The following is a 27,454-nucleotide window of genomic DNA, read 5'->3' as shown; positions in this document are numbered from 1 at the left end:
TTGTATATATGTGTGTATATATAATTTCCATGGAGAATAAGCATATCTAAAAATTTAAATACATTATTTTTTGCTAATAAGAGCATGTAAGCTAAAAAAACTATTTAAAATTGGCCACCTTTAGGCTGGATAATGGACATTGGGAGGGTATGTGCTATGGTGAGTGCTATGAATTGTGTAAGACTGATGAATCACAGACCTGTACCCCTGAAACAAATAATACGTTACATGGTAATTAAATAAATATTAAAAAAATAAAATTGGCCACCTTTAATTCACAATCCATTTTGAAATATGTTTGCTTTTTAAGTTTATTGTATAAAAGACTTGGATACTCTTAGGGAAAAAAGTCTAAAACCTATATTTTATACCGTAGATTAAAGTATGCAGAAAATACCTGACCGAATTGGCCCAAAATATAAAAAGGAGAGCCATTAAAATCGTAATACAGTTTAACTTTATTGTGAGAAGTAGAAATGTTTGTTAAAGGTGCTTAGCTGACCCTCCAAAAATAAAATTTCTGTCTTTTATAGAAATGCACTGATGAAAATTGTGGCTGCATTCATTTTAGGATTTCATTTAACTAATCTTTGCAGTTGGAATCATTAAACGTGTTTGGAACACTGGTACAAAAGAACATAGAACAGGTTGTATCAAGTTAGCTTAAATTAATAACTTAATTATTTAAGAAAAGCAACTTCAATCAACTTGCATGATACACACCCCTGAAATTGAAAGTATTTTGGCATAATTGAATTTTCCCCTTAAGTATGCCATAACGTCACTGAAAACTGTCAATTGCACGTACAAGAGTAAAGTACTTTTCAAGTACCGTTTACTTCAGAATGGAGCATTATAATCATCAGTAATGGCCATAGAATGTGCACCGTGCTAGTACCCTTAATGAATGTGCTTAAAAGCAGATTCCTCAAAATGGTAGCCTTTCAGACTGTGTTTTCTTCATTGAGCAAGTGTGTTTGTTGTGGGTAACTTGAAGCATGTGAAAAAACTGTAGCTGGCCTGTTTCTTATATGCCTCACCTAGCCTTGTTAATAGATTACAGCATTCCATTTGTTAGTACCTGTGACACAGGAGAAACTTTTACTATTAAGCTATGTGGTAACGATAAAGATGACAGAAAAAGTCTTTTTATGGTAGTTGGTCCTCACAACAACTCTTCGTGTTCTGGTGATAAGACACAAGTTGGATATGCAGTAGAGGTACATGAGCCTTTTATCTCCAGAGCTGATAGAGCCTCTTAAATTCCCTCACAATGACAGGAACCCCATCTGAAGTGAAGGCTTGCAGAGCTGGAGATACCAGAGCACTATTCTTCCTCATGAGTACAAGTAGGGTTAACCCTGTTGTTGTAGAATAAAAATTTTGTGTAATTACTTAAAAAGGCCATATTCTTTTTCTTCAGTAATTTAAAAGGACTTCAAAGAGGCACATACTTGGTGGTTGCTGTTAGAGAAGAGCACGACTGTGAATTTCCTAGTCTTAAGATACATGAATATGATGGGAAAATATCTAGAGATTTCAGGCTAGAATAAGTCAAGTTCATGATGAAATCTTTGTGTAGGCACTTAACTATATTTGTTTTGTTTCTAGGGCTGTGTAGGTTATAAGAGTTCATTGTGTTCCAATATTCTGAGTGTTAACATCTTCATCGCTGATAGCAACTTGCAGAGCTTTGGCAAGCAGAACTTGCTACTGGGAACAGGGGAGAATACATGTCTCCATCCCTTAGTTCTAAATAACAGGACCTTTTATGGCTAAGTACACATAAAAGTTCATGTGATTAGTTAGATCCATAGAACGTAGGGCCATGGGGCCAATGTTGGGGAAGTACATGTAGTGTTTGCTCTATGCTTATGTTTAGTGATTGTGCTGTGGTGGAGGTTTCAGGTATTGTATGTGGAATCCTAGTGTGTGCTAAGTAATTTGAGAAGTTAACATATCTGCACTTAGGATTTCTTATGATTCTGTAAGCATGAAAAAATCAAATTGACTAAAGTGATTTTAAAATAATTTGACTTCAGAGAAACTAAAAAAATTCTCAAATCTTAACCTATTGTGTGTTTATATTCTTTCAAGGAATAAAAGGTATAAAATAAGCATTCATAATTATTGTAAATCATATTTTAAAGGATACCAAGATTATTACCAATTACTTAAAAGTATATCTTAAATCTAATTTAAATAACCATTTACTAACAAACTTACATAATACTAATCTATTGATCAAACTTTGTTTCCCAATTAAACTTTGTCAGTTTACTTGGAAGATTTTAACTTCCTAGAATTTCTCAGTGGTTGGCTGGAAAATCAAGTCTCAAAGCTATTTAAACTGTTGAACTCTGTAATTCTACTTTAAAAAAAGACTCATCAGGGTTTTTAAAAATTTAGACATTCTGGAAATAAATTAATATTCCACAGAATTGTCAGGCCCCTGGTTTTAAAGTTACTCTTTTAAATGTTGGATAAGTCATTTCATGGTGATTTTAATGAAAAAAATTAAAAATCAGAAAGCCAACTGTTCATTATATTTTCACCTCAAAGTAAGAAGAAGAAAAGGTGAACATACGGTCTAGGAGATACTTCTATGACACTCAAGAAAGTTTTCCAGAAAGTCAGTTCAGTGGATTAGATCAACCCATTAAGGAGCTCTATAGAAAGAGCTAGCAAAGAGGGGGGAAGATACATGCTGAGTAAAGTTTTATTACAAATTTTAAAAATAAGTAGAAGGAAAAATTTCATTAGTTTTTTTTTTGCTTTTATAGAACTTCAGAATAATTTGTTGCAATCTTATAATACATGTTCAGTGTCACTAATAAAGTCACTAATAATATGTATAGTCTACATAGGAAAGAGTCATTACTGCCATATGTAAATAAGTATGAGTTTTTATGCTTCAAAGTTATGTAGGAAAATGATAGTATTTAAGAACAAATTAGGAATGCAGTTATTGAGATACAATGCTGATTCTTTCTGGTGGCTAGGATTAACTCAGGCAGAAAGCAGTTTCAGTAGATGAAGTTGCTGAAATGTTCATTTTGTAAACGTACTATGATAGCTTCTCAAAGCATCATTTTGATACATTTCTATGTCAGTTCGCACACTCATTGGCCCTATCAGATATGTTGATCAGGATGTTATCAGATTCAGGTTGTAACTCTCAGAGCCGTGAGTAATTTAGTATTCTCTAGGAAGTTTGGGAAGAAAGAATCCAAACAAGTAAACATTCCTTTTTTTCTTAATGTACGATGGGAGCATTAATTTTGCTTATATCTAAGGTTTACCTTATTTGGAGGATTAGAGTACATTTGTGATCATTTAAAACCATTTCAGTGGCTCTTGTAATAACTCAATTCATTCAGTCTGTGCTCTCTTAATAAATTTTACAAAAAAACTCATGGCAAGTTAGTATCATTTGTGTGTGAATTTTCCAATTGTATTTCAGACTTTAAGAAAGAAAGGCCTTAATGGTTGTGAGAGCCCTGATGCTGACGATTACTTTGAGCACAGTCCACTCTCGGAGGACAGATTCAGCAAACTAAATGAAGATAGTGATTTTATTTTCAAACGAGGCCCTGTAAGTACTTTTACTTTACCTCTACTTTTTATTTGTTGATCCTTTTTGTTAACTTCATTATATAGGCTCTGAACAAGAAGGAACACAGAGGGTGCGACAGCCCAGACCCTGATACTTCCTATGTGCTAACTCCACATACAGAAGAAAAATATAAAAAAATTAATGAGGAATTTGATAATATGATGCGGAATCATAAAATCGCAGTGAGTACTAAAGTATGGTTTGTGCTTTTATCTTGTGCATGAAGAGATTGGCTACACTTCTTGTTTATTTTCACAGTGGGTGATGATAACCAATAAGTAGAAGGGGAAAAAATTTCATTAGTTTTTTTTGTTGTTTTATAGAACTTCAAAATAAATTTGTTGCAGTCTTATAATACATGTTCAATGTCTTAAACATGGAAGTGAAGAGAAAACATCCTAATCTAAGTTCTACTTACTATCTCCTGTACCTTTGGATAGGGCGCATAAACCCCTCCTGGATTCCAGTTTTTTCATCTGTAAAGTGAATGAGTTGGCTTACGTAATTTTTAAGGTCCCTTCTAGCTCTAAATTTCCATGATTGTAAATATATAGGGTGTGTATAAGATTTCCCTTTCTCTCTCATGACTTTTAAAAAGTTTACATGTACGTAAATAGATCTTGAGACTATAAAATATAAAATGGTTGGATTTATTAGGAAATTTGGTGTTTTAGAATTATTTTTAATTATTTTGTATAGTTGCTGTAATAGTAGTAGCTTACTCTTTGGTTCTTTGTAAATGTCCCAAAACTATTTGGCAAAATACCTCCAAACTCCTTTTCTTTTCTTTTACTATAGGTATTGAGGAAGAGAGCCTTGGCTTGATACTAATTTAAGGACGCAGTGTTCTTAAACTGGTTGTAAAACAGATAGTTGGTTTAAAATTTTCTTATGCTCATACATCTAACCATCATGGAAACCAGTACTTTTTTGAGTTCATGCTTCTTTGATAGTTCTTCAAAGAGTTCTCACGGGAAGCTCGTTGGCAAGAGCTGCTTAAAACAGCTATTCTAGATCTGATTTTCTAATGCTATGTCTGTATTGTAGGCTTCATGGAACAGATTGGTTCCACTGCTGGTATTTATCTCATTGTCGGAGATAATTCTCTTAAAAACTATGCGTTGAATTATACTTCATGGATTATCTCTCCAAAGGAGTCCTTTACTATAAGAAGCTCATGAAAAATAGATTTAAGGAAGTATTTCTGTGCTAATACCTTTATAATTCTTAAAAAAACACAATAGCAAACAAAATAAAATCCCTTCTGACCTCACATAGATGTTGGTGACTTTGTAGTAAATGTTAAGCTGCAAAATATTGTGTAAATAAAATTGCTTTTCCTTTGAAAAAATTTTTATCATATATCCATTGTTTTATATCAAATAATGAATGATAATTTTCTTTCTGAAATAAACTACTATTGAATAGAGTACATAAACTATATTCTTCCAACTTTGAATTCGCAGTGTTACTGCTCTTTGCAATTGCTGTTTTAAAATGGGAGAGGAAAACTTTTTTCTTTCTCTATAATGAAGCTGTTATAAAGAGAACTGTTATTTTCATGGTTAATTAAGTATATTATGTGTGGTCAATGGAGGAAATACAAGAAGAAATAGCAAATATTACTTTAAGGGGGTGTAGAATGTTTAGGAGGGAAGTAAGATAGCATTTATAATTGTAATTTAATCTTCATACAATTTAAAAATAGGTTGTCAGTGGTTAAATTGTTTAGATGGTTTCTTTGCAGTGTGTTGTGTATATATGACTTGATTTTTTTTTTTTTAAGTTTTGTCCGTTAAGAATGTCAGTCAATTAAATCAAACTAGGGCTTACTTATATTGTCCCACATTTGGTGTATTATATTTATAATATGTGTACGTATTTTTCCCCTTTTGTTATTTGTAATCTCTCAATAGAAATGTAATGTTACTAAACTGATTTGGATTATTAAGAGGGCTAATTTTATGCTTACTTGGTAACAGCGATATATTTTGTAATGTCTAAATCTGACAACACTAATATCAGGTTCTGACATCTAATTTTCATCTCCAAGAATATTTGAAATATATATATATACACGTTATAGTAGTATATATGTATTTATATATAAAAATGGAAATTGAAAAGGTTATGTCAAACATACTCATGTTCAAATATAATTCTAAAGAAAGCAACTTAAATCTGCCAATTGATTTAGTAAGAAACTATCCCCATCCTCTCCTTTTAATAACTGGACTTACCTTATCAAATCAAAGTTCATAAGTTATTACATTTAATATAGATGAAAATGAAACTAACAGTTTTCTCTTGTTCTTTATTTACAGCCCGGTTTGCCACCTCAGAACTTCTCAATGTCTGTCACAGTCCCTGTGACCAGCCCTAATGCTTTGTCCTACACTAACCCAGGGAGTTCACTTGTGTCCCCATCTTTGGCCGCCAGCTCGACATTAGCAGATTCAAGCATGCTGTCTCCGCCTCAAGCCACATTACACAGAAATGTATCCCCTGGAGTCCCTCAGAGACCACCAAGTACCGGCAGTACAGGTACGTAGTGGTCTCTCTTCTGCTGGTGCTTTAAGGAAAAGAATTGCTAACATAAGCAGTTTCTTATCTTGCTACCCTTTAATGTTCTGTCTTTGATGAGCAAGAGTCACTGCTACATAATTGGCTCCATTTTAAAGAATATTTTTGAGGATTTACTGTGGCATTCTAGCATCCTCTCGGGCACAGTGGAACGATATACAGAATCTGCCGTCTATAACTTTCCTTATCATGGGAAAGCCATACTTTGACAGGCAGAAAATTTAATTAGAATATCATGAGCAAAGGGGCGCCTGGGTGGCTCAGTCGTTAAGCGTCTGCCTCCGGCTCAGGTCATGATCCCAGGGTCCTGGGATCGAGCCCCGCATCGGGCTCCCTGCTCCGCGGGAAGCCTGCTTCTCCCTCTCCCACTCCCCCTCCTTGTGTTCCCTCTCTCGCTGTGTCTCTCTCTGTCAAAATAAATAAATAAAATCTTTAAAAAAATTAAAAAAAAAAAATAGGTAAGCTCTGAGGGGCCAGAGTTGTGGCACTCCTTCCTTTTAAATCTGAGACCTCTGGGGGCACTTGGGTGGCTCAGTCGTTAAGCGTCTGCCTTCGGCTCAGGTCATGATCCCAGGGTGCTGGGATCGAGCCCCGCATCGGGCTCCCTGCTCTGCGGGAAGCCTGCTTCTCCTTCTCCCACTCCCCCTGCTTGTGTTCCCTCTCTAGCTGTGTCTCTCTCTGTCAAATAAATAAAATCTTTAAAAAAAAGAAAGAATATCATGAGCAAAGATTTAAAAGTTTGAGTGTGAGTCACTCATGTCAAAAATACAGAGAATAGTTCATGAATTCAGCAGAAATTTGCAGTGCATTTACGGCTTTACTCTTTGTAATGCAGTGTCTCCTCTCCTTTAAGTCCTAGATTTAATAGTACTCCATTAGCACTGCCCCCATTCTTTTTTTTTTTTTTTAAAGATTTTTATTTATTTGACAGAGAGAGACACAGTGAGAGAGGGAACACAAGCAGGGGGAGTGGGAGAGGGAGAAGCAGGCTCCCCGCGGAGCAGGGAGCCCAATGTGGGGCTCGATCCCAGGACCCTGGGATCATGACCTGAGCCGAAGGCAGACGCTTAACGACTGAGCCACCCAGGCGCCCCAGCACTGCCCCCCATTCTTATCAGTATGTACTATTTGATATTGATACAGAAAGGCATTTGCATCCAGAGCTTGATAGGTGAGCTTTTATATATACATTTAACTACATCATATTACACAGTAATGCCAAATTCAGTCTAGGCTAGTTTTTATTTTCGTTTTTTAGGAAAGGAGTGCAGGTTACTTCATTCAGATAAGGAGAACCAATTCATGTTCATTTTTTGGCCTCTCTTTTCTCTCTCCAAAATTTTTAGGTGGGATGTTGAGCACTTCAGACCTCACAGTGCCAAATGGAGCCGGGAGCAGCCCAGTGGGTGAGTTTTACTTCATAGGCATCTATCCTGTCTGAGATAAAAGGAATATTGTCCCTCAAATACGGCCTTTTACCAAATGAAGAGGAAAAAATGGATATATGACCAGAGTAGACATGTCCCGTTGTAGACGTAATTTTCTTCTGAGGAGTACTTTTTTTTTTTTTTTTTTAAGATTTTTATTTATTTATTTGAGAGAGAGAGAGAATGAGAGAGAGCACATGAGAGGGGGGAGGGTCAGAGGGAGAAGCAGACCCCCTGCCGAGCAGGGAGCCCGATGCGGGACTCGATCCAGGGACTCCAGGATCATGACCTGAGCTGAAGGCAGTCGCTTAACCAACTGAGCCACCCAGGCGCCCCTGAGGAGTACTTTTACTAGTACTTAACATTTTTTAATAACAGCCCTGCTCTGTTCTTTATGCCTTGGCCTTGAGTGCCTCCTTTATAGCAGATACTGTGCTTTGCTAAAGATGAAATTGTCTTCATACAGTTTTTACATCAAGCCAGTTTCTTAAGGAGAAGCTTTCTGTATCATCTGTTCTCACCAAAGTTAGATGGTTAGCAAACTGATACATCTTATAATAGCATGAAATGTTTTTAGAGAGGTTGCAATACAAAGAAATGGTGGGCCTGCTTCTAGAGCTACAAAGATTTTGCTGACAAGTTTGTCTTCAGAGGATCTATTTTGGTGACCACATGTAAAACATTCACATTTTGTCACAGTTATAGCCAAATTGGTTTTGTTTTTGTTTTGTTTTTTACTTTGCAGTCCTTTCCAAAGGTGACTAGCAAGTTTAAACACATGTTGTAAATATGTCTGCCCAACCTTGAAGTGCTGGCAAAGATACACTGTGAACTGAACATTACAAAAATATGGCATATATGTCAAAGAGTTATAAGAATAACTGTATTCCTTTGGATTATCATCACATTAAGTGGTCTTGGTCTCTTAATCTGTGATAAATACAGTTGTCATCATTGTATCTGAAAACAAGGGCAGGAATTTCCTTCCTGATTTTAGATATTGTGTGCTCCTGGAGACTTTGGAACACAGATCACTTCTAGGAAAAATTCACAATTGCATGTATTCAGCCCATTCATTCTATAAAAATGTAAGGAGCTTCTGCCTCAGGAAAATTGTAGAGATGATTGAATAACTTAATTTAAGATGATGAGAAAGAAACAGATATTGCCGAGACAAGTTATAAAACATAGTGACCTAAAGTAGGATAAATGCCTAAATATGTCTGCCACGTATTAATTGCTCTTTGAATAGAATTAATTATATGAGATCCATTGTAGGATCCTTTTTAACATAATTAATTGTGGAAAATTCATAACTGTCTTAACAGTTATACATTAGGTTGCTATACTTGTATGTATATTTCCAAATATTTATAGTTTATTTCAACTCCATTTTAGTTATTTGCATGCCCATATACATACTCTTTTTGTGTTAAATTTTCCCATATGTTTTTACTCCCCCAGTACTGTCCATCTTACTTTGCCTTCTGCTTCCTAGCCTAATTAAGACTAGAAGCAAAAATTTCTATTTCATTTAATGTTAATTGTAACTAACTCTTGGTTTATTTCCAAAATTAGTTTTATTTCATGGAGTTAAACTCTTCAAAGATTTCTAATGTGTTTTCCCCTTGCCTTTACTTTTTTTCCCCTCCTTCTGGCATATTGTAAACATGGTTTTTCCTCCTGTCAAACAAGTGTTTCAATTCTCTTTTTTTTTCTTGTACTTTCCACACTTCACTGTTTTTTTCTTACCTGCCATGCAACTGTAAATCTAGACTTTGTCTCTGCTGCTTGGTTTTTTTGTGTTCCCTTTGGTAATTTGAAACTCACACTTTGTCATCATCCTGATTTGACCTTCTGCATATAACCCTTTTCCTTTTGTTTTTTTCATTCATTTTTCTTTTTTTATAAGCCTCCTCTCCCTATCGTGACCCTCATGTTTAGAGGGCTACATAATCACACTCCTCAGATCATGGCACATCATCATCATTGGTTTATATAAAGCATCTCGGTATGCTGTGCATTATCCTTTTTATACCTCTCTGTTCCATTCCCATGCCCTTCCTCCCCCCATCGTAGGCAACTACTTTAATGTGTTTAGTGTTAATAATCATGATTAGTGAACATCAGTTTCTATTAAAACTTAAATTCAAGTAAGTATTAAAATATTTTAAGTGCTTAGTGAATTATTTATTTAAAGATTTTATTTATTGAGAGAGAGAGCATGAGTTGGGGGGAGAGGGAGAGAGATAAGGAGCCTCCCCGCTGACCTGCTGAGTGGGGAGCCGGACGTGGGGCTCGATCCCAGGACCCTGAGATCACAACCTGACCCAGAGGCAGATGCTTAACCTACTGAGCCACCCAGGCGCCCCTTTAGTGAGTTATTTAAAAGTCTGTTTCCATTATTATGTATACACAGAGATAAACCCTGCTTCTTAGGGTACACCTCAACATCTCATAACACATTAAGATGGGATGTCCTGATTCTTCATTGGTTCATACTCATACATGCCTATTTAACCTATACTACGTGTACTTCTACTTAACTCTACTTGTTTGCATTGTATTCTGAATGGCGTGTGTATTACAACTGCTTTTTAACAGAATTTAGACTTAACTGAATAGATCTTTTATGTCACTTAATTCAGATACCACCTGGAAGCAGTTATTTCTCTGAAATACTTAGAGCATACGTGGGTTTAACGTGTTTCTTAGTATAAATTTTCCCTAAAATGAATGATCTGTCATGGGTATTTTAGAAATGTTATTTTTGTGAGGAAGAGTCAGATAATATATGTTAGCTCATTTTCAACAGTGGTGCCATTTTGGTTTAGTAGTTTGGAAAAAATAGTTTAAACTCATTATTATACCCAGATATACTCTTTATGAATGAAAAGATTAAACAGTTTAAATTCCCAGAGAAATTTAGAGGAAAAAATATTAAAAGGTATGAGAATGATTTCTAATCTATACTTTTCAAGATATGTTTCTTGGAACTGTATGAGAAGAAGGATTTATCTATGTTTGGTAAACCTTGCATTAAATAAAACTAAACAGGTTTCTTCACTGTAGGACTTACCAGAGCCTTCAAAATGCTAATCTATTTTGTGAATCATTAAACTTAGTACATAACATATGGTTACACAAAGTTATTGCATAATAGAACCCTTCATTTTTTTTCCTCATGAAAAGCCATCGTTCATAATTAGTATCATATAAAACATTTTGGGAAATCTTGCTTCTGATCTTAAGATGATACATAGAGTTTTTGAATAATGAAAGCTTCCATAAATGAAATTAAAATTGAGGTTTAAAAAAAGACAAGCAAGACAGTTAGTCTTGTGCTATGATAATAGCAGACCTGGTCATTGGGACCAACCCTTCCGCTGAAGACACCTACAGATGCTAGGCAAAGTATTTGTAAAATCTGCGTGAAATCATTTGAGAACTAACAAGATAATGAAGAATACCTGGCTCAAGATCCAGGGAATGATGGAGACAGAGCCTTGAAGAGGGTGAGCCCAGCATTTGTGACTGCTTTTCCTCAGGTGGTATTTGCCACTTCCACAGTGGAGTAGGACAGCCTCAGAGACCTAAGGGGACAGAGAGATCAAAGTTCAGGGCCCACAAAGAATTGGGAGGGTCCAGTGTGCTCCTGTCACTTTGTGTTGAGCCCCCAAAAGGCAGGACCATAGAAGTAGAGTGAATCAGAGGGTAACAGCCCCTTGCGGTAGCTACATCTAACGTCTGCACCATCCCCCTTCTTGACACTAGAGTGTGGTCATCTACACTTAAAGTACAGAGTAAACATTCTTTCCAGTATCTGTGTTCTTTTTTTTTTTTTAAGATTTTATTTATTTATTTGTCAGAGAGAGAGAGAGCATGAGCGGGGAGGAGGGGCAGAGGCAGAGGGAGAAGCAGGCTCCCCTATGAGCAGGGAGCCCGATGCTACATATAAATGTAGCATATTAATGTGCTACGTTAATATGAGTTTTTAAATAAATACGTTTGATTTTAAAAAGGAGTTATAAACCCCAAATGTGGGGGCACTTTTAAAATTATAAGAGGATGTAATGTACATTGTATAGGTGTTATACTATTAATTCTGAAATCTAGAGAGAAAAAAATTCACACACACAAGACCCTGGGATCATGACCTGAGCCGAAGGCAGTCCTTAACCAACTGAGCCACCGAGGCGTCTCATGTGTTCTTTTGTATTTAAAAAAAAAAAATGTTCTTTGTGTCCATAAAACTAAAAATTGATCACATGCTGGGCCACAAAAAAAAGTATCAACAAATTTCAGAGAATTTAATCACATGGAGATAAGCTCTCTGGTGACAAAATATTTCAGCCAGCAACCAATATCTAAAGACCCTTGTTTAAAACAAATTTTTTATACATAATCTGTATAGTAACTTTTATTTTGTCAGTCCAGGTTTAGAGACTTGTCATGAGCCACTTCCAGATAGTTTCGCTTAACCTTTAAACTATAACATATTTACTGCTACTGTAATTTTCAAATGCATAATATTTTTATAGATGAGCCCTCCATTAGTCTTATTTTAATTTTTGTTGAGTCTTCTGCTTCCCAAAAGATAGGATATTTCAGGCCCACGTAATAGGGAAAGCAGAAGCATCCTTGAGGTTTTTAAGCATTGAACAAACTCAGAATAGGGAAAGACATGTTAAATAGGAAACGAGAGGAAGCCTAACCACAAAAGAAAGATTGATTTGCTTGTGTAAAATTAGGAATCTTTGTTCATCAAAAACAGCATGAAGAGAATGAAAAGGCAAGACAGAGTGGGAAAATGTAGATCATATACATAGAGTAAACGGGGCTTTTTATGAAGAATACTTACAAATCATCATGAAAAAGAAAATTGATCTTTTTTTAAAGATTTTATTTATTTATTTGACAGAAACATAGCGAGAGAGGGAACACAAGCAGGTGGAGTGGGAGAGGGAGAAGCAGGCTTCCTGCCGAGCAGGGAGCCTGCTGTGGGGCTCGATCCCAGGATTCTGGGACCATGACCTGAGCCGAAGGCAGACTGAGCCGAAGGCAGACTTAACGACTGAGCCATCCAGGCACCCCAAAGAAAATTGATTTTTGAAAATGTGCATGAGAACACAGACATTTCACAAAAGAAGTTATTAGGTATCCAATAAACATGTGACAAGATGCTCAATCGTAGTAACCAAGAAAATGCAAAATTAAAACCACAGAAAGCATCATACACCAACCAGAATGGCTAAAGCAGAATAAGCAGATAGTACCAAGTGTTGACAAGCCTATGGGAAATTCCAAACTCTCATTCCCTGATGATAGCAGTACAAATTGGTGCAGCCATTTTGACATTATCTACTAAAGTTGTAGATACATGTATTTTACAACCCACCATTTTTATTCATCCTTATATACTGTAGAGAAATGCATGGTGTACCGTGAGCATCAACAAATATGTAAAGGAATGGGCATGGCATTATTTGTTACAGCCAACATCTAGAAATAATCCAAGCTTCTGTTAACAGTAGAACAAATAAATAAGAGACAGTACATTTATAGGAAGGAGTAGAGTACTAGACTGCAATGAAAAGGAAGAAACTACAGCAGGAATTAATAGGGTGGCTGAATTTCACCACACCATGATGAATGAAAGACAGTGGATGCAAACATGAGATGATTCTATCTAAATAAAGTTCGAAAAATAGCCAAGCAATATTACCGTGCTAAGGATGCATGTGTAGATGAGATAGGTGATAAAACTATAAAGAAAAGAAGTCACTGTAATAGTTACAATACTGGTTATTTTGGGTGGGTGGAACAACAGGAATGTTTTGGGGGCCCAGTTGTAGAGACTTTCAGAGTTTTGGCAGTATTCTTGTTTACTGATGTAATGGTTACATGGATGTTTATGCTAAATCCTTGATTTGTAAGTTTTTGTTTTGTGCACCATTTTGTATTGTGCTACATTAATATAAGTTTTTAAATAAATACATTTGATTTTAAAAAGGAATTACAAACCCCAAATGTGGAGGCACTTTTAAAATTATAAGAGAATGTAATGTGCATTGTATAGGTGTTATACTATTAATTCTGAAATCGAGAGAGAAAAAAATTCATACACACATTCATACTCATAGAAAGACTTAGCAGTCTTCGGGCAAAGACTCAATTCATTGGGCGTTATTGTCTGCATGTGGCAGCTGGATGTACAGCCCCATCTTGAGATCAGGAAACAAAATGGTATCAGAGGACAGGCCAGCAAAAACCTAGGATGGCAGAGCTGAAAGCTGGAAAGCTTGGGGTCCTGCACACTGAGCTGCTAAAGCCACTGGGCTTGCAGCCACTTTTCTCCAGTCGTCTTATGTGAGATAGAAGATTTTCTCATTCTTCAGAGAAAAAGTAAGATAAAATACAAGCCACAGATAGGGGAATATTTAATAAGTAGGTGGGTTTTTAATGTACCTAAATGTACAATTCAAAAAGGAAACCCAACTAGTATTTTAAAAATTGAAAGGATGTATCAGGAGATTTAAATAAAAATGGCAAAGAAAACCACAACTCACTAATTGCCAACTATTACCACTTCTGTTGTGGCATGGAGAGCCAATGAAGGTGTGAGGAAACTGATGATCTTCTGTGTGCTTATAGCATTGTAAATTAGTAATGATCTTTCTGAAAAGATTTTGGCAAGATGTTTCAGTAGTCATAAAAATGTTTATGCCCCTGAGCCCACGAATCCCATTGCTGGGATTCTCTCCTAAAGAAATAAACTAGAATATTCAAAGATTGACTGCAACTTTATTTATAGTAGTGAATAATAGGAAGAAAGCAACGTATTAACAGTATGAAAATTATGTAAATGAAATTTTCAACTGAATTCCTTTTTAGTTGTGATTTAAAACTATGCAAAAAATATGCATGTGGAAAAGGAAAAGGAGGGGAAATCCAAACTGATTATCATAGTTATGTTGGGATGGTGGAAGTAGGAGTTTTCTCTCTCTTCTTCTAGTTTTTAAACTTTCTATATTGATATGGTTGGTACCTCCACAATCATAACATTTTTATTACAGTAAATTAGAGCATTCATTTGTTTTTCCTTGAAACATCATTTTTTGTTTTCAGTCTGTCATTGTCCAAGTAAAACCTGCCAGTTTTGTACATGCTGAAAATTGTATACATCTTCCGTAGTGGCCATCTGATTTGGCATACTAAGTATATTTCTCTACTGAAAGTTGACATTTAATACTTAGATAATACTGTAGTTCAGATGACTTCAGGAATTGCTTTTAACTTCGGGCCTGTGTTTAAAGATCAAGCATAAAATAAAGTCTCTGATATCCAGCAATTTCACTTTTTTAAAACATGTTGAGAAGGAAAAAAATACACTGGACTAGAAATAGAAAGGCTCAAGAAGCTCTTGGAATTGTTTAGGGGTGAGCGAAGGTAATAGTAAGGGCTTGCAGTGTGGCAGAGGCGGTGGCAGCTCAAGAGATGGATGAAATGAGAAACAGTATAAGGAGTAACAAAGCTGGAGCTCTGTGAAAGTTGGATGGGAGTGACAGGGGTGGTGGTAGTACACGGGTTTATAACCGGTGGCGTTTGAGATGACAGCAGCATATCTGTGGGATATGGTTGCATGTGGACTAGAAATTAGGAGATATAAAGAGCAGAAACAGATTTAAGAGTCCTGTTGAGGCAATGGTTAAAGCCAGGGGGATGCGTGAAGTCTCTGAAGGAGGAGAAGCCTCTTTGGGGCTGCCCACATGGAGAGATTGAGAGGATGAATACAGTACTCAGGAAGAGACACACAGGATTTCATGAGCATTGTCTGTTGTAGATTATAAACTTCTAATGGACAGAACCCATGTTGTCTGTCATATAGGAATTTCCACTGAATCAAGTAAATGTGTCGACTATGATTTTAAAAACCATGGTCTTTTTTAATTTTAGAAACCTCATTCAGTTCTTTATACAAAAGATAATTGTATAGATTTTTTAAATGTTCTTTTTTTATTTATTGAATAATCAGCTGAAAGTTTGTCAGATTTTATGAAAATTTGTCAGATATGATAAAATCAATTCTTGAGCCTTGCTTTGGACAAATTTTTCAGAATTCTTTGAGATTTTCAAAATCCTGTGCATGTTAGTTCAACTTCTGAATTAGATTCATAGTAGTAAAATATTAATGACATCATTGTCTACAATTTAGCCCTAAAAGAGTGGTATTAAGGACATGGAGTGCTTTCTAGACACTTGACTACATTATTCCAGCTGATAGGATATTCTGAAATATGAGCCACACTGATATAATTGCATGATCTGCCTTAGAGCTGTAGGGACCATAAGTGAGATTAGCTTTCTTAAATTTCTGGAGGCATCGGTATGCAGTTTGCCCAAGAGCATTTTTATCATGTTTGTGTCAGGGCATAATTTACCTTAAAACCTTAGAACACATTTTGATGATAATCACATTGGGTTAATTCATTTAGAGTTGGTACTTTAATTCTTAAATTTGTAGGCTGTGGAAAGATGAGTTATATACTGAAAGTATCTACATTTTTGTCATAAAAAATGAATGGGAATTAAGAAGTACATTCGATAGTATATCACTACACTCCACAATATAACAAATAGTGCATATAAGGTTATCCTGTTTCAGCCTGACAAGTCACCAGACACTTACATCATTCTGTAATAATTATCTGCTGCAGACTCCCAACTTCACACTAAGAAATACCATGCTTTTAGAGTCCCTTCACTCTGGGTTACTGTGGTATTATATGTAGCTGAAAAGCATCCTAGAATCCACATGGGTAAAGAGTATTAGAGCTTCTTGATAATGCATTCTTCTGCATTAGCTTCGCATCACCTTGTAATGTATTTGAGAAGAAATATTGCTTTATCCTTCAGATTTGAGTACAAATCAAGTAAATAAGAATCTTCTAAATGTTATCAAAGAGATTATAAACATTTGTGCCTATTAAGAGAAATGTTAATCTGTACTTATTAATGTTAATCCAACATTCTTTTAGTTTCTATTAGCCTATTTTTGAAAAATTACTTGATGAGCATTTTATATTCAGATGACTTGCCTTAGCAGTTACCTCTGCCCAACGCATGGATGAGCTCTGCTCCACAGGGGTTGGCCTGGTGAAGAGATTGTTTAACAGCACTGCTTTCTGAAGCTTAACAGAATGCAGGAATTGCTCTCTGGGGTGTGGAAAGGAGATTCGCCCAGATTTAATACCTACTGTTTCAAGATAATGGAAGTAGAATGCAGGAAATAGCCTCATCAGGTTAACTGAAATACCAGTCCTCACAGCAAAAATTAAGTCATGTAAATGAATTAAAACTGGTAGGTCACTTGGTAAAAGTTTTGGAGAAAGCAGGAGGAGTTGGGTGAGAGTGAGGGGGGTGGTGGCAGAGAGGAAAATTGGTCATCTGGAATCCTGACAGTTTGAATGACAGCGACTGGAGAGATGCGGGCCAGTTCCCCAGGGCCACGCCTCACCACTCAGTTTTCTTTGTCCTTTGAAAATGGTACTGGTTAGGATCCAGTAACGTTGATTAGATCACATTGTCAAACGTCAATTTTTAGTTATTCATATAAATAATACAGCCAAATAACTAACATGTTTTTCAAACTCTGTAAGCAGATATATTGAAGCATCCATTTTCTTCAGCTGATTATCTTCAAGTACTTAATCCCTCTCTAGTTACATTTTTTAAATTTTAGAATTCTATTGATCAGTTGCCTTTATTCATTATAATACTGTACCTGAAAATTTTTTATTTTTTTTAAAGATTTTATTTATTTATTAGAGCGTGTGCACAAGCAGGGGGAGCAGCAGAGAGAGAGGGAGAAGCAGACCTCCCCGCTGAGCAGGGAAGCCCGATGCGGGGCTCAATCCCAGAACCCTGGGATCATGACCTGAGCTGAAGGTAGACGCTTCACTGACTGAGCCCCCCAGGCGCCCCCTGAAAATGTTTTATAAACCACCAAACACTATATGGATTGTAAATGGTTTTAAATAATATTTCTGTCCCATTCAAGAAACTTTCAAAGATTTCAAATGTTCTGATAACCCAATACAAATGCTCTTTTTTTTTTTTTTATGTTCTGTTATGTTAATCACCGTACATTACGTGATTGTTTTCTGCCATAAACTCATTGCAGCTCTTTGAGACGCATCATTTCACTTCTTGGCATGCAGTCTTCCCGGGGTGCAGTTCTCCTTTCCCTGTCAGCTTTTTCCTCATTCTGGCTTTCTTCTGAATCTCAAAATGGCTCGAGAATCAAATGCTTCTTCCTCAGTCGTATTTGGAGGAATGCAGGAGTCTCCCTCACCATCATGTAACAGCTGCTTTACTTAGGATCCGACTGGACGTTCCCAGGTCCCATCACGGTGGTGAGGGAGAATGCCTGCGTACAGTGGCTCGGACTGTCCCCAAGCAGGGATTGATCGAGTCGGCTCACCCAGACCACATGGCTGCTACCCCTGAGGAGGAGTAGAAGGACTGCAGCCTCCATGAAAATAGGGATGATCTCTTACATTGATCTCCTAGCTCAACTGACGCCCAGAAGTACTGCATATATAGAACATCACCACCGTGTACACCCGTCCTTACTTCCTCTGAGAGAGAGAGACTGCTCTCTTAGAGAAAGTGGAAAACCAGGAATAGGATGATTAAAGTCAGACAAACCACAAATATTTAATGAAGACCTTACTGGCAGCCAAAGAAACAGCGTGGCTAGAGGTGGAGCAGTAAGGAGGAAGTACCTGGTGAAGACGAAGCATTAGGGTGCTAAAGAAGCTGCAGTAGCGAAGTTGGCCCGGTCGCGGTAGCGGGTTCAGGTCCGGACTAGTAGGGGTGCCTCTGCTGCCCTCTACTGCCCAAGTGAGTGACTAGGGCGGTCTCAGGCGGCTTCTTCGAACATCTCCATTATCTCAGTCCCCAGTAGGAAATGCCCTGTTAGACATGGATCTTGCGTTTTAAGTATCTCTCAGCAGGTCCACGCAGTAAGACTGGAAACAGATGGCATAAGTCTTAAGTTTTATGTGTATTTCAGACTTGGGTTGATATTTTTGCTTATTTTTAAAATACTCAAAGATACGTGGTCAGCTACTAATGAGTTTTGTTACAAAATTTATTTGAAACTAGGACTAGGAAACACTTGTTTCATATTTCTACCAAAGTGTTTTCACGACTCTTCTCACATTAATGAATGGTATTTCCTTTTTCCAGGGAACGGATTCGTAAACTCAAGAGCTTCTCCAAATTTGATTGGAACTACTGGTGCAAATAGTTTAGGCAAAATTATGCCTACAAAGTCTCCCCCTCCTCCAGGTGGTGGCAATCTTGGAATGAATAGTCGAAAACCAGATCTTCGAGTTGTCATCCCTCCTTCAAGCAAGGGCATGATGCCTCCACTGGTACGTTAAATTTTTCTTCAGCCTTATTCTTTAAAAATACAGCCAGTCTATATTTTTCTTTGGAATTTCCTGTACTTCCATAGAATCTAGACCCTTTCTTAAGGAATATTTCTATTTGAAGTTGGCATTTGAAGAGATCGGTCTATTTTAAATACACAGAAATCAGATTATAGAAAAACAGGATGTAAATATATGCTTAGTGGTTATTTAAAATTAAAGCTAAATGGGGAGAGGTTGTTAGGCTTAATTTTAATTTTACCAGGCTGGTCTCTTAGCTCGGAGATTCCATCACCAAATTCATAAATTAAACCTGACTTAAATATTTCTTCTATCTTGACTTTACATACTTTTAGTAATCGATTACACGTGCTTTTCTGTAGGAGCAACACCATATGAGTTGTCAGTGTTTCTACATACTAGAGAGAACCACTGTAGAATAGGGAATAATGCATCAAAACTTGAATGAGTTATTCTCCAAATAATCTTTCTTTGTTTATTCCTTCTCAAATAACCTTCCCATTCAATTCTATAAAGAATACAGGTCTCCCCACCCCAGCCCTTGGCAATGTCTTCATAGTTCCAGCGTCATATGCTTTTGAATCCTGTGTTTATGAAGAAGAGGAGAGTGTGTTTATCTCCCTTAGCTTCTTATTGAAAAAAAATCAGAATATGTTTGCAAGTTTTAAAACCATTCCTAGTATAGCATGGCTTGACTAACATGCAGTGTGATATGCCAGGTGTTCTCTCTGTAGTGCAGCACTATTTGATTTTTTGCTAAATGAAAGTTGATGCCATCAGGCTTTAGATAATCTACATATGTATAATGCTTTATAGTTCCCAAACATCTTCATATGCATCGTCGCATTTGATTGTCAGTTCTGCTATAATCTTGGCTGGGTAGAGATGAAGAAACTGAAGGAGAAGTTAGTACTTGTCCAAGGTAATATAAAAGAGAGCCAGGACCAAAACCTCTTAAGTCAAGAAACAAACGAGTAATTTTTCATTTGGAGATAGAAAGCTGGAAACTGTGTTGCTCCCAGCCTTACAAGGAAAACGAGTTGGACAAACAAGTTCCCAGTTCTCCTTGAGTAGATTGTAGTGCTGAGATTTCATGGCTCCCAAGTGGCCTGGACTCTAGGGAGAGACAGATATTGCAGGGAGAGGACATTGGAGCCCTGGTTTGTGTAGGTAGGACACAGGTAATGAGAGTTCAGCTCAGATGCTTGGTGAATTGCTGGAGGCCAGGTGTTCCCTGGCAGGCCCATGTAAAGCCCTAGTGTTGGGACAGAGGGGGAGTCCGAGTTCTTTCGGAGGCTTTTTCTCCGTGAACCCCACTGGGTGCTCACAGAAGAGATTGGGAACGTCCTGAAAAAGCCTCCACTGTGGTGTGTGGCTGGGAAAGGGGAAGAGCAGCCCCTGTGATAGGGACCAAATGTGCTGCCTAGACCCTTCTCCCCTTTCTGTCCTGTGGACCAGAAGTCTTAATCTGTGAGGAGATGAACAAAAAGTGTCACCCTTTGGGCACTGGTGACCTCCCATTGTATCTCGAGAAATGGAAAAGGAAAGCCATCTGAAGCTGTGGCGGAGGGGCAGGAACAATGCCGGGAGCTCGGCAGGGCACCCAAGAAGGAGGAAAGGCTTTGACTGAGAGTGGAGCAGCCTCTGGGGAAAACACATACAACGCCTGGCAAACCAGCGCTCGTTTCCTCCCAGGGGGCTGTGAGGCCCAGGCTGGATGCACTGAGGGTGACCATTGCACCGGTGAAGCTCAAATGCAGCCCGATTCCTAATTAAACTGTGCACCAAAGACCTAGCAAGAGGAAAGGCCTCTTGGTCTGTAGGTCAGTAGAGTTACCCAAACTACAATACAAAGAGAAAGAAGAGTGAAAATAAAACAAAAAGCAAAACAAAGCCTCCAAGAGCTCTGGACTTTGATCAGGTGGTTTAACATTTTTGTCATTGGAATTCCAAAAAGAGGAGAGAGAGAACAGAGCAGAAGAAATAGTTGAAAAAAATAATAATACCAAGTAGGACAAATACACACATTCAGATTGCTAAAAGCAAAGGACAACAAGGAAAAAATCTTAAAGGCAGCCAGAGAAAAGAGAAGAACAAAGATGAGAATTTATACCATACTTCCCTTCAGAAATTCTGCAAGCTACAAAACAGTGGAGTAACCTGAAGTACTGGAATTCAAAACAAAAAACCCTCAACGTAGAATTCTGTATCCAGCAAAAATGTCTTTCAGAAGTGAAAGAGAAGGGGCGCCTGTGTGGCTCAGTCGGTTAAGCATCTGCCTTCAGCTCAGGTCATGATCCCAGGGTCCTGGGTTCGAGGCCCACATCTCACTCCTTGCTCAGCAGAGAGCCTGCTTCTCCCTCTGCCTCTGCCTGCCTGCCTGTTCCCCCTGCTTTTGCTCTATGTCTCTCTGTGTGTCAAATAAATAAATAAAATCTTAAAAAAAAAAAAAAAGAAATGAAAGAGAAATAGAAATTTTCTCAAACAAAAATCTGGAGAATTTATTGCTGGGAGATCTGTTCTAAAGAAACGCCGAAGGAAGAGGGACTATGATACCAGCACAAACTTGGATCTACACAAAGAAATATAGAACAATGGAAATGAAATAAATGAAGATAAAATAAAACACAATTCATTTTCCCCTACATTTTATAAACCTTGTATTTTAGATTACAAAGATAGTACAGAAAGTTCTCCTAATGCTTCACACCAGTTTCTCCTATTATTAACATCTTGCATTGGTATAGTACATTAGTTACAACTAACGGGTCAGTATTGATACATTATTATTCACCACAGTTCCATACTTTATTCATTTTTCCTTAGTTTTTAACCGCATGTCTTGTTGCGTTCCGGGACCCCATCCAGGACACCACATTACATTTAGTGGCCATGTCTCCTCAGACTCCTCTTGGCTGTGATAGTTGCTAAGACTTTCCTTGTTTTAATGACCTTAACAGTTTTGAGAAGTACTGGTAAGGTATTCTGTAGAATGTTCCTCCATTGGGATTTTTTCTCATGTTTTTCTCATGATTAGACTGGGGTTATGGGTTTTGGGGAGGAAGGCCACAGAACTAAAGTGCCATTTTTATCACCCATACAAAAGGGTACATAGTGTTATTATGAATCATTACTATTGATGTTAACCTTGGCCTCCTTGCTGATGTAGCGTTGCGTGGGTTTCTATGCTTCTTCCTTTCCGTACTGTCCTCTTTGGAAAGAAGTCCCTATGCAAGGTCCATACTTAAGGAGTGGGGAGTTAGGCTGTACCTCCTTGAGGGCGGAATAGCTACATCAATTATTTGGAGTTTTTCTGAACAGGTGACTTACCTGTTTACTTCCATTTATTTTATGATTTATATTAATACAGACTTACGGACATTTATATTTTGGGTAATAATACTCCTAAATTCTGTTTTTATATAGTTCTACCAATACTGTTTTATTCTGTTGCTCATATTCCAGCTCTAGCTATTGAGGAGTGTTCAGTTGGTTCCTGTGCATCTGAAAACACACCTTCATCCTTGTGGGGTTTTTTTTTCAGGGGGTGGGTAATGGAGGAGGTTACTTTTAAATTTTTCAGTTACTATGAAATGCTCTAGGCTCATCTTGTATATTTCCTGCCCTAGTCCTAGAATCAGTCATTTCTCCAAGGAACCTTGGTTCCTTTTTATTGGAGAATGGTTTAGAAACCAGAATCCGAGCATCTTTCTCTTTTTAATTGCTCTAAAAGATCACTACTTTCTAAAGCAAAAATAGTGGGAATGAATTTTGTGCTTATAACACATGTAAAAATAAAATATAGGATAACAAAAGAGAAGCAAATTGTAAATACGGTTGTAAGCATCTAATATGATATCTGTTTGAAGGTGAACTCTAATTAACTAAAGATGTATGTTACAAAACCTAGTGCAACTACAGAAAACAATCTTAAAAGAAGTATAAAAAGTCAATAGAGGAGATAAAATGGAATTATAAAAAAAAATGCTCGAATAGCCCAAGATATGGGAGAAAAAAGAAAAAGAACAGATGGGACAAATAAATACAGATAGCAAGATTGTAGATTTTAATCCAACCATACAAGTAATCACACCAAATGTGGTCGTAAACATCAGTTAAAAGACAAAATGTCAGATTGTTTAAGAAAAGGAAGATCATACTATACACTGTCTACAGAACCCTACTTTAAATATAAAGGCATAGGTTAGCAGATAGAGAAAACATACTGAGCAAACATTAACCACAAGAAGGCTAGTGTAGCCATATTATTTCAGACAATGTAGATTTCATAATAAGGAATATTACCAAGGAAAAAGAAGGACTTCACACAGTCTGTTTTCCAAGAAATAAGTATCTTTAATGTATACGCACCTAACAGCACACCTTCAGAATTCATAAACCAAAAACTGATGGAACTAAAAGGTGAAATAGAAAAATCCACAATTGTAGTTAGAAACTTAAACACTCTTCTCTCAGTAATTGACAGAACAAGTAGGCAGAAAAATCTGTAATGGTCTGGACAACCTGAGCAATACTCAACCAACCTGACCTAAGAGACGTTTACAGAACACTTCACAACAGCAGAACATAACATTTTTCTTAAGGGCCCTTGGAACATTCACTAAGATAGACCATTTCCTGTGCCATAAAGTAAACTTCAACAGATTTCAAAAAATCGAAATCATACAGATTATATTCTCTGATCATAATGAAATCCATAACAGAAAGGAAAAATCTTTATATATTGAGAAAAAAACACACTTTTAAATACCCCACGGGTCAAAGAGGAAATCTCAGGAGAAATTATAAAATATGTGTGTGTGTGTGTGTGTGTGTGTGTAACTCAAGGCATTAGATGTTTATATTAGAAAAGAGAAAGGTACCAAATCAGTAAGCTTTTACTTAAACTCAAGAAAGAAGAGCAAACTTAACCCAAAGCAACCAGAAGAAAAAGAGCAGAAATTAATGAAATTTAAAACAGAAAAACATTAGAGAAAAGCAGTCGAACCAAAGCCTAGTTTTTGATTGCTAAACTTCTAGCCGAACTGACCAAATTAAAAGAGAAGGCGTGGGTTATCAATATCAGGAATGAAAGAGGTACTGGCAAAAAGGTGGGCACATAGATCAATGGACAAAACAGAGAGCCCAGAAAATAGATCTACACAAATATATTTAGTTGTTTTTTGACAAAGGCAGTGAAGCAGTTCAATGGAGAAAGGATAGCTGGTACAACTAACTCTGTTGGAACAATTCAGCATCCATATGCAAAAATGAAACCTTAAAATATAACTCATACCTTATACAAAAGTTAAAATGTAGCATAGACTCAAGCATAAAATACAAAATTCTGAAACTTTTAGAAGAAAACATTGGAAAAAAACAATACACCAAAAACATGATCCATAAAGAAAATTTTGATATATTGATGCTGTCAAAATAGTTTCACTATCAAAAAAGTTTTACTCTGTAAAAGATCCTATCCAGAGAATAAAAAGACAACCTAGAGATTAGGAGAAACTGTTTGCAAATCACGTATCTGATAAAGGACTTGCTTCCAGGATGATACAACTATACATCTGTTAGAATGGCTAAGATTTAAAAAATAAAAAAATCAGTGATACTGTGATAGCATTATATGGTAACGGATGGTAGCTACACTTGGGAGCACAGCAAAACATACAGAGTTGTTGAATTGCTGTGTTGTACACCTGAAAATAATGTAACATTATGTGTCAGCTATACTCAAACAGGTGTCTGGGTGGCTCAGTCGGTTAAGTTCCAACTCTTGATCTCAGCTCAGGTCTTGATCTCAGAATCACCAGTTCAAGCCCCACTGAGGCCTACTTAAAAACAAAACAAAAACCGAAAATACTAAAATGTCAAGTTCTGATAAGGATGCAGAGCAACAAGAACTCTGATATATTCATGCTTGGAATGCAAAATCATACACCACTTTTGGAAAACAGATCAGCAGCTTCTTAAAAGTTAAATATATACTTGTCATACAACCCAACAATCCTCTCCTAAAGAATTTACCCAAATGAATTGAAAACTGTGCTTACAGGAATCTGTATTTTTCATAGTTGCCAAAAACTGAGAACAACCTAGATGTCCTTCCAACAGATGAATGGATGGATATACCCACTGTGGTACATCCAGACAAAGGAATACTGCTCAGCAATAAAAAGGGATGAGCCATTTATTCACAGCAGTATAGATGAATCTTAAATGAATTTTGCTAAGTGAAAGAAACTGGATCCAAAAGACTACATAGCATGTGATTCCATTTATATTTTATTCTGGAAAATGCAAAACATATCAGCGGTTGCCAGGGACGGAGAGAGGAGTTGACTACAAAGGGAATTTGAGGTAAATTTTTGAGGCGATGGAACTATTCTGTGATCCTGTGTTGTTGGATGTACATATGAGTCTGTGCTTTTGTTAAAACCCATAAAACTGTACAGAGAGTGGTTTTTACAATGTGCAGTTAAAATCAACCAGGATTCCAGGGGGAATTGAAGACAGAATATAGACCGTGACACGTGAATGTCAAGTGTAGTGCAAGTCTGTAACAGGGTGATACAGAAGGGGATGGGGAAGGAGTGCTCAGTAACTTTGGAAACTCTTTTAACTCTAGATAGAGAAAACCAAAAAAATTGTAGGAAAGCATTGCGCTCAAGATGGTACATTTGTTACACACACACACACACACACACACACACACACACACACACACACACTCTCTCTCTCTCTCTCTCTCTCTCAAACAGTGAATATGTTGTAGTTAAAGCTGGGTTTCTCGTTGGGGGAAGAAAAAGTTACAAATAAGCAAGGTGGGTGGGGGTTGGGGAAGGCTACAGTGAACCCTTGTTTCTGGGTTGTTGTTGGAGGTTTCAGTATGAACTTAACTTTCTTAACATATATAGATAGAGAAATATAAATGTGTATACACATAAATAGTATACATCATATATTTCCTAGCTCATCTGACAGGCCCCTTAAGACAATGACATCTGGTAACCGAGCACACCTAGTACTCAGATCTTAGTTTCTGAAACCTTCTCCAATAAAAGGAATCAGGACTCCTTGGAGAAATGATTGATTATAGAGCTGGGGCGATGAAAACACTGGATGAAGCGGAGGTGCCAGAGGATAAGGAAGTGCAGGTGAAAAGGTTACAGGAACCAGCCTTTCAGAAGAGCTCCTGTGGCCCAAACTAGAACAATTTAAGCAACAAAATAAGTAACAACACTATTGGATTAGTACCCAAGGAATAAAAAATACCAAGTCTGTTATTGATAAAAATAAATGATCAAATACATAAATGGAGAAGGGACAGCTCTCCCTTAGAGAAGAATTCTAATTATTACATGTAGAAAGAATGAGAGAAATAGCAAATCATCATTGTAACTACCACAGTACAGAGATCATGGCCACACAGGGTCAATGGATGCTAAAATGAGTGAGCGAAAGTTTAAGGAGAAACAGGGTATTTGCATAGCCTCAAAATGTCTCTCCCCAAATAATTGATTACAAAGGGAAAAGTAGTAATTTTGCAGTGGGGAATCCTGGAAGACACAACTTTAACCAGGCAATCGAGCTTAACATCACCGATAATGGAATGACATACCTTCTGATACGATGTGCTAAGAGGGTCACATCACCTCTTTGGTACTCTTCCAAAAATCCATGCTATCTGAGAAAATCTAAGCCCCAAATTATGGGACATTCAACAGGATATCCACCCAGTACTCTTCAAAAGTTGTTGAGGTCATGAAAAATGAAAGATGGAGGGAAGGGTCACAGACCAGAGGAGACTAAGGGTACATGACAGGGAAGGGCATGTGGGATGCAGGATCCGGTCCTGGAGCAGAAAAGGGACATTGGTGAAATCCAAGTGAAGTCCTGTAGCTTCAGTTACTGCTGCTGCAGTAACTCAGGACTGCAAAACTCTGTTAGTTTTGACAGTTGTCTCATGTTTGGGATGTAGACCTGGGTGGGAGTGATGCTGGGGTGCGGTATGTGATAGTATGCTTTCTTTGCAACTGCTCTCTAAGGGTATGATTATTGCAGGATACAAAGTTAAAAATATATACATGTATAACAACCCCAAAAAGAAAAACATTTGGGCATTCAGGATAGTCATTTGGCTCACCTTTCAGGAATGGGATGTGAAATACCTGCTTCTCTTTCAGAAATATAAACTACAGAAAGTTTCATTTAAGGCTCAGAAATGTGTTGATAAGAATTATTAGTAAACTGCAGAATGTAAGGACAAAACTGCATTTAGGCATTTAGCAGCTGGTCAGGGTTCTCTCTGCCTGGTCTTTGTTTTCAGAGATCATGAAGCATCACTGCAGAATACTCAA

The 27,454-nt window shown here is 37.1% G+C and overlaps 1 protein-coding gene across 1 annotated transcript in view; it reads left to right on the top strand.

The window, feature by feature from the left end:
- Window positions 1-27,454, top strand: part of MEF2A (myocyte enhancer factor 2A) — a 95,839-nt gene that overhangs the window by 54,291 nt on the left and 14,094 nt on the right. Inside the window, 4 exon segments of the mRNA XM_044918230.1 lie at window positions 3,464-3,595; window positions 5,941-6,160; window positions 7,546-7,605; window positions 18,880-19,067. Of these exon segments, the coding sequence (XP_044774165.1) occupies window positions 3,464-3,595; window positions 5,941-6,160; window positions 7,546-7,605; window positions 18,880-19,067 (600 nt within the window).

Source organism: Neomonachus schauinslandi, chromosome 9 (genome assembly GCF_002201575.2).
Source record: "Neomonachus schauinslandi chromosome 9, ASM220157v2, whole genome shotgun sequence".
NCBI classification, from domain to species: Eukaryota; Metazoa; Chordata; class Mammalia; order Carnivora; family Phocidae; genus Neomonachus; species Neomonachus schauinslandi.
Note: the sequence above shows the minus strand (reverse complement) of the source record. Positions and strands in the feature narration are given on the sequence as shown.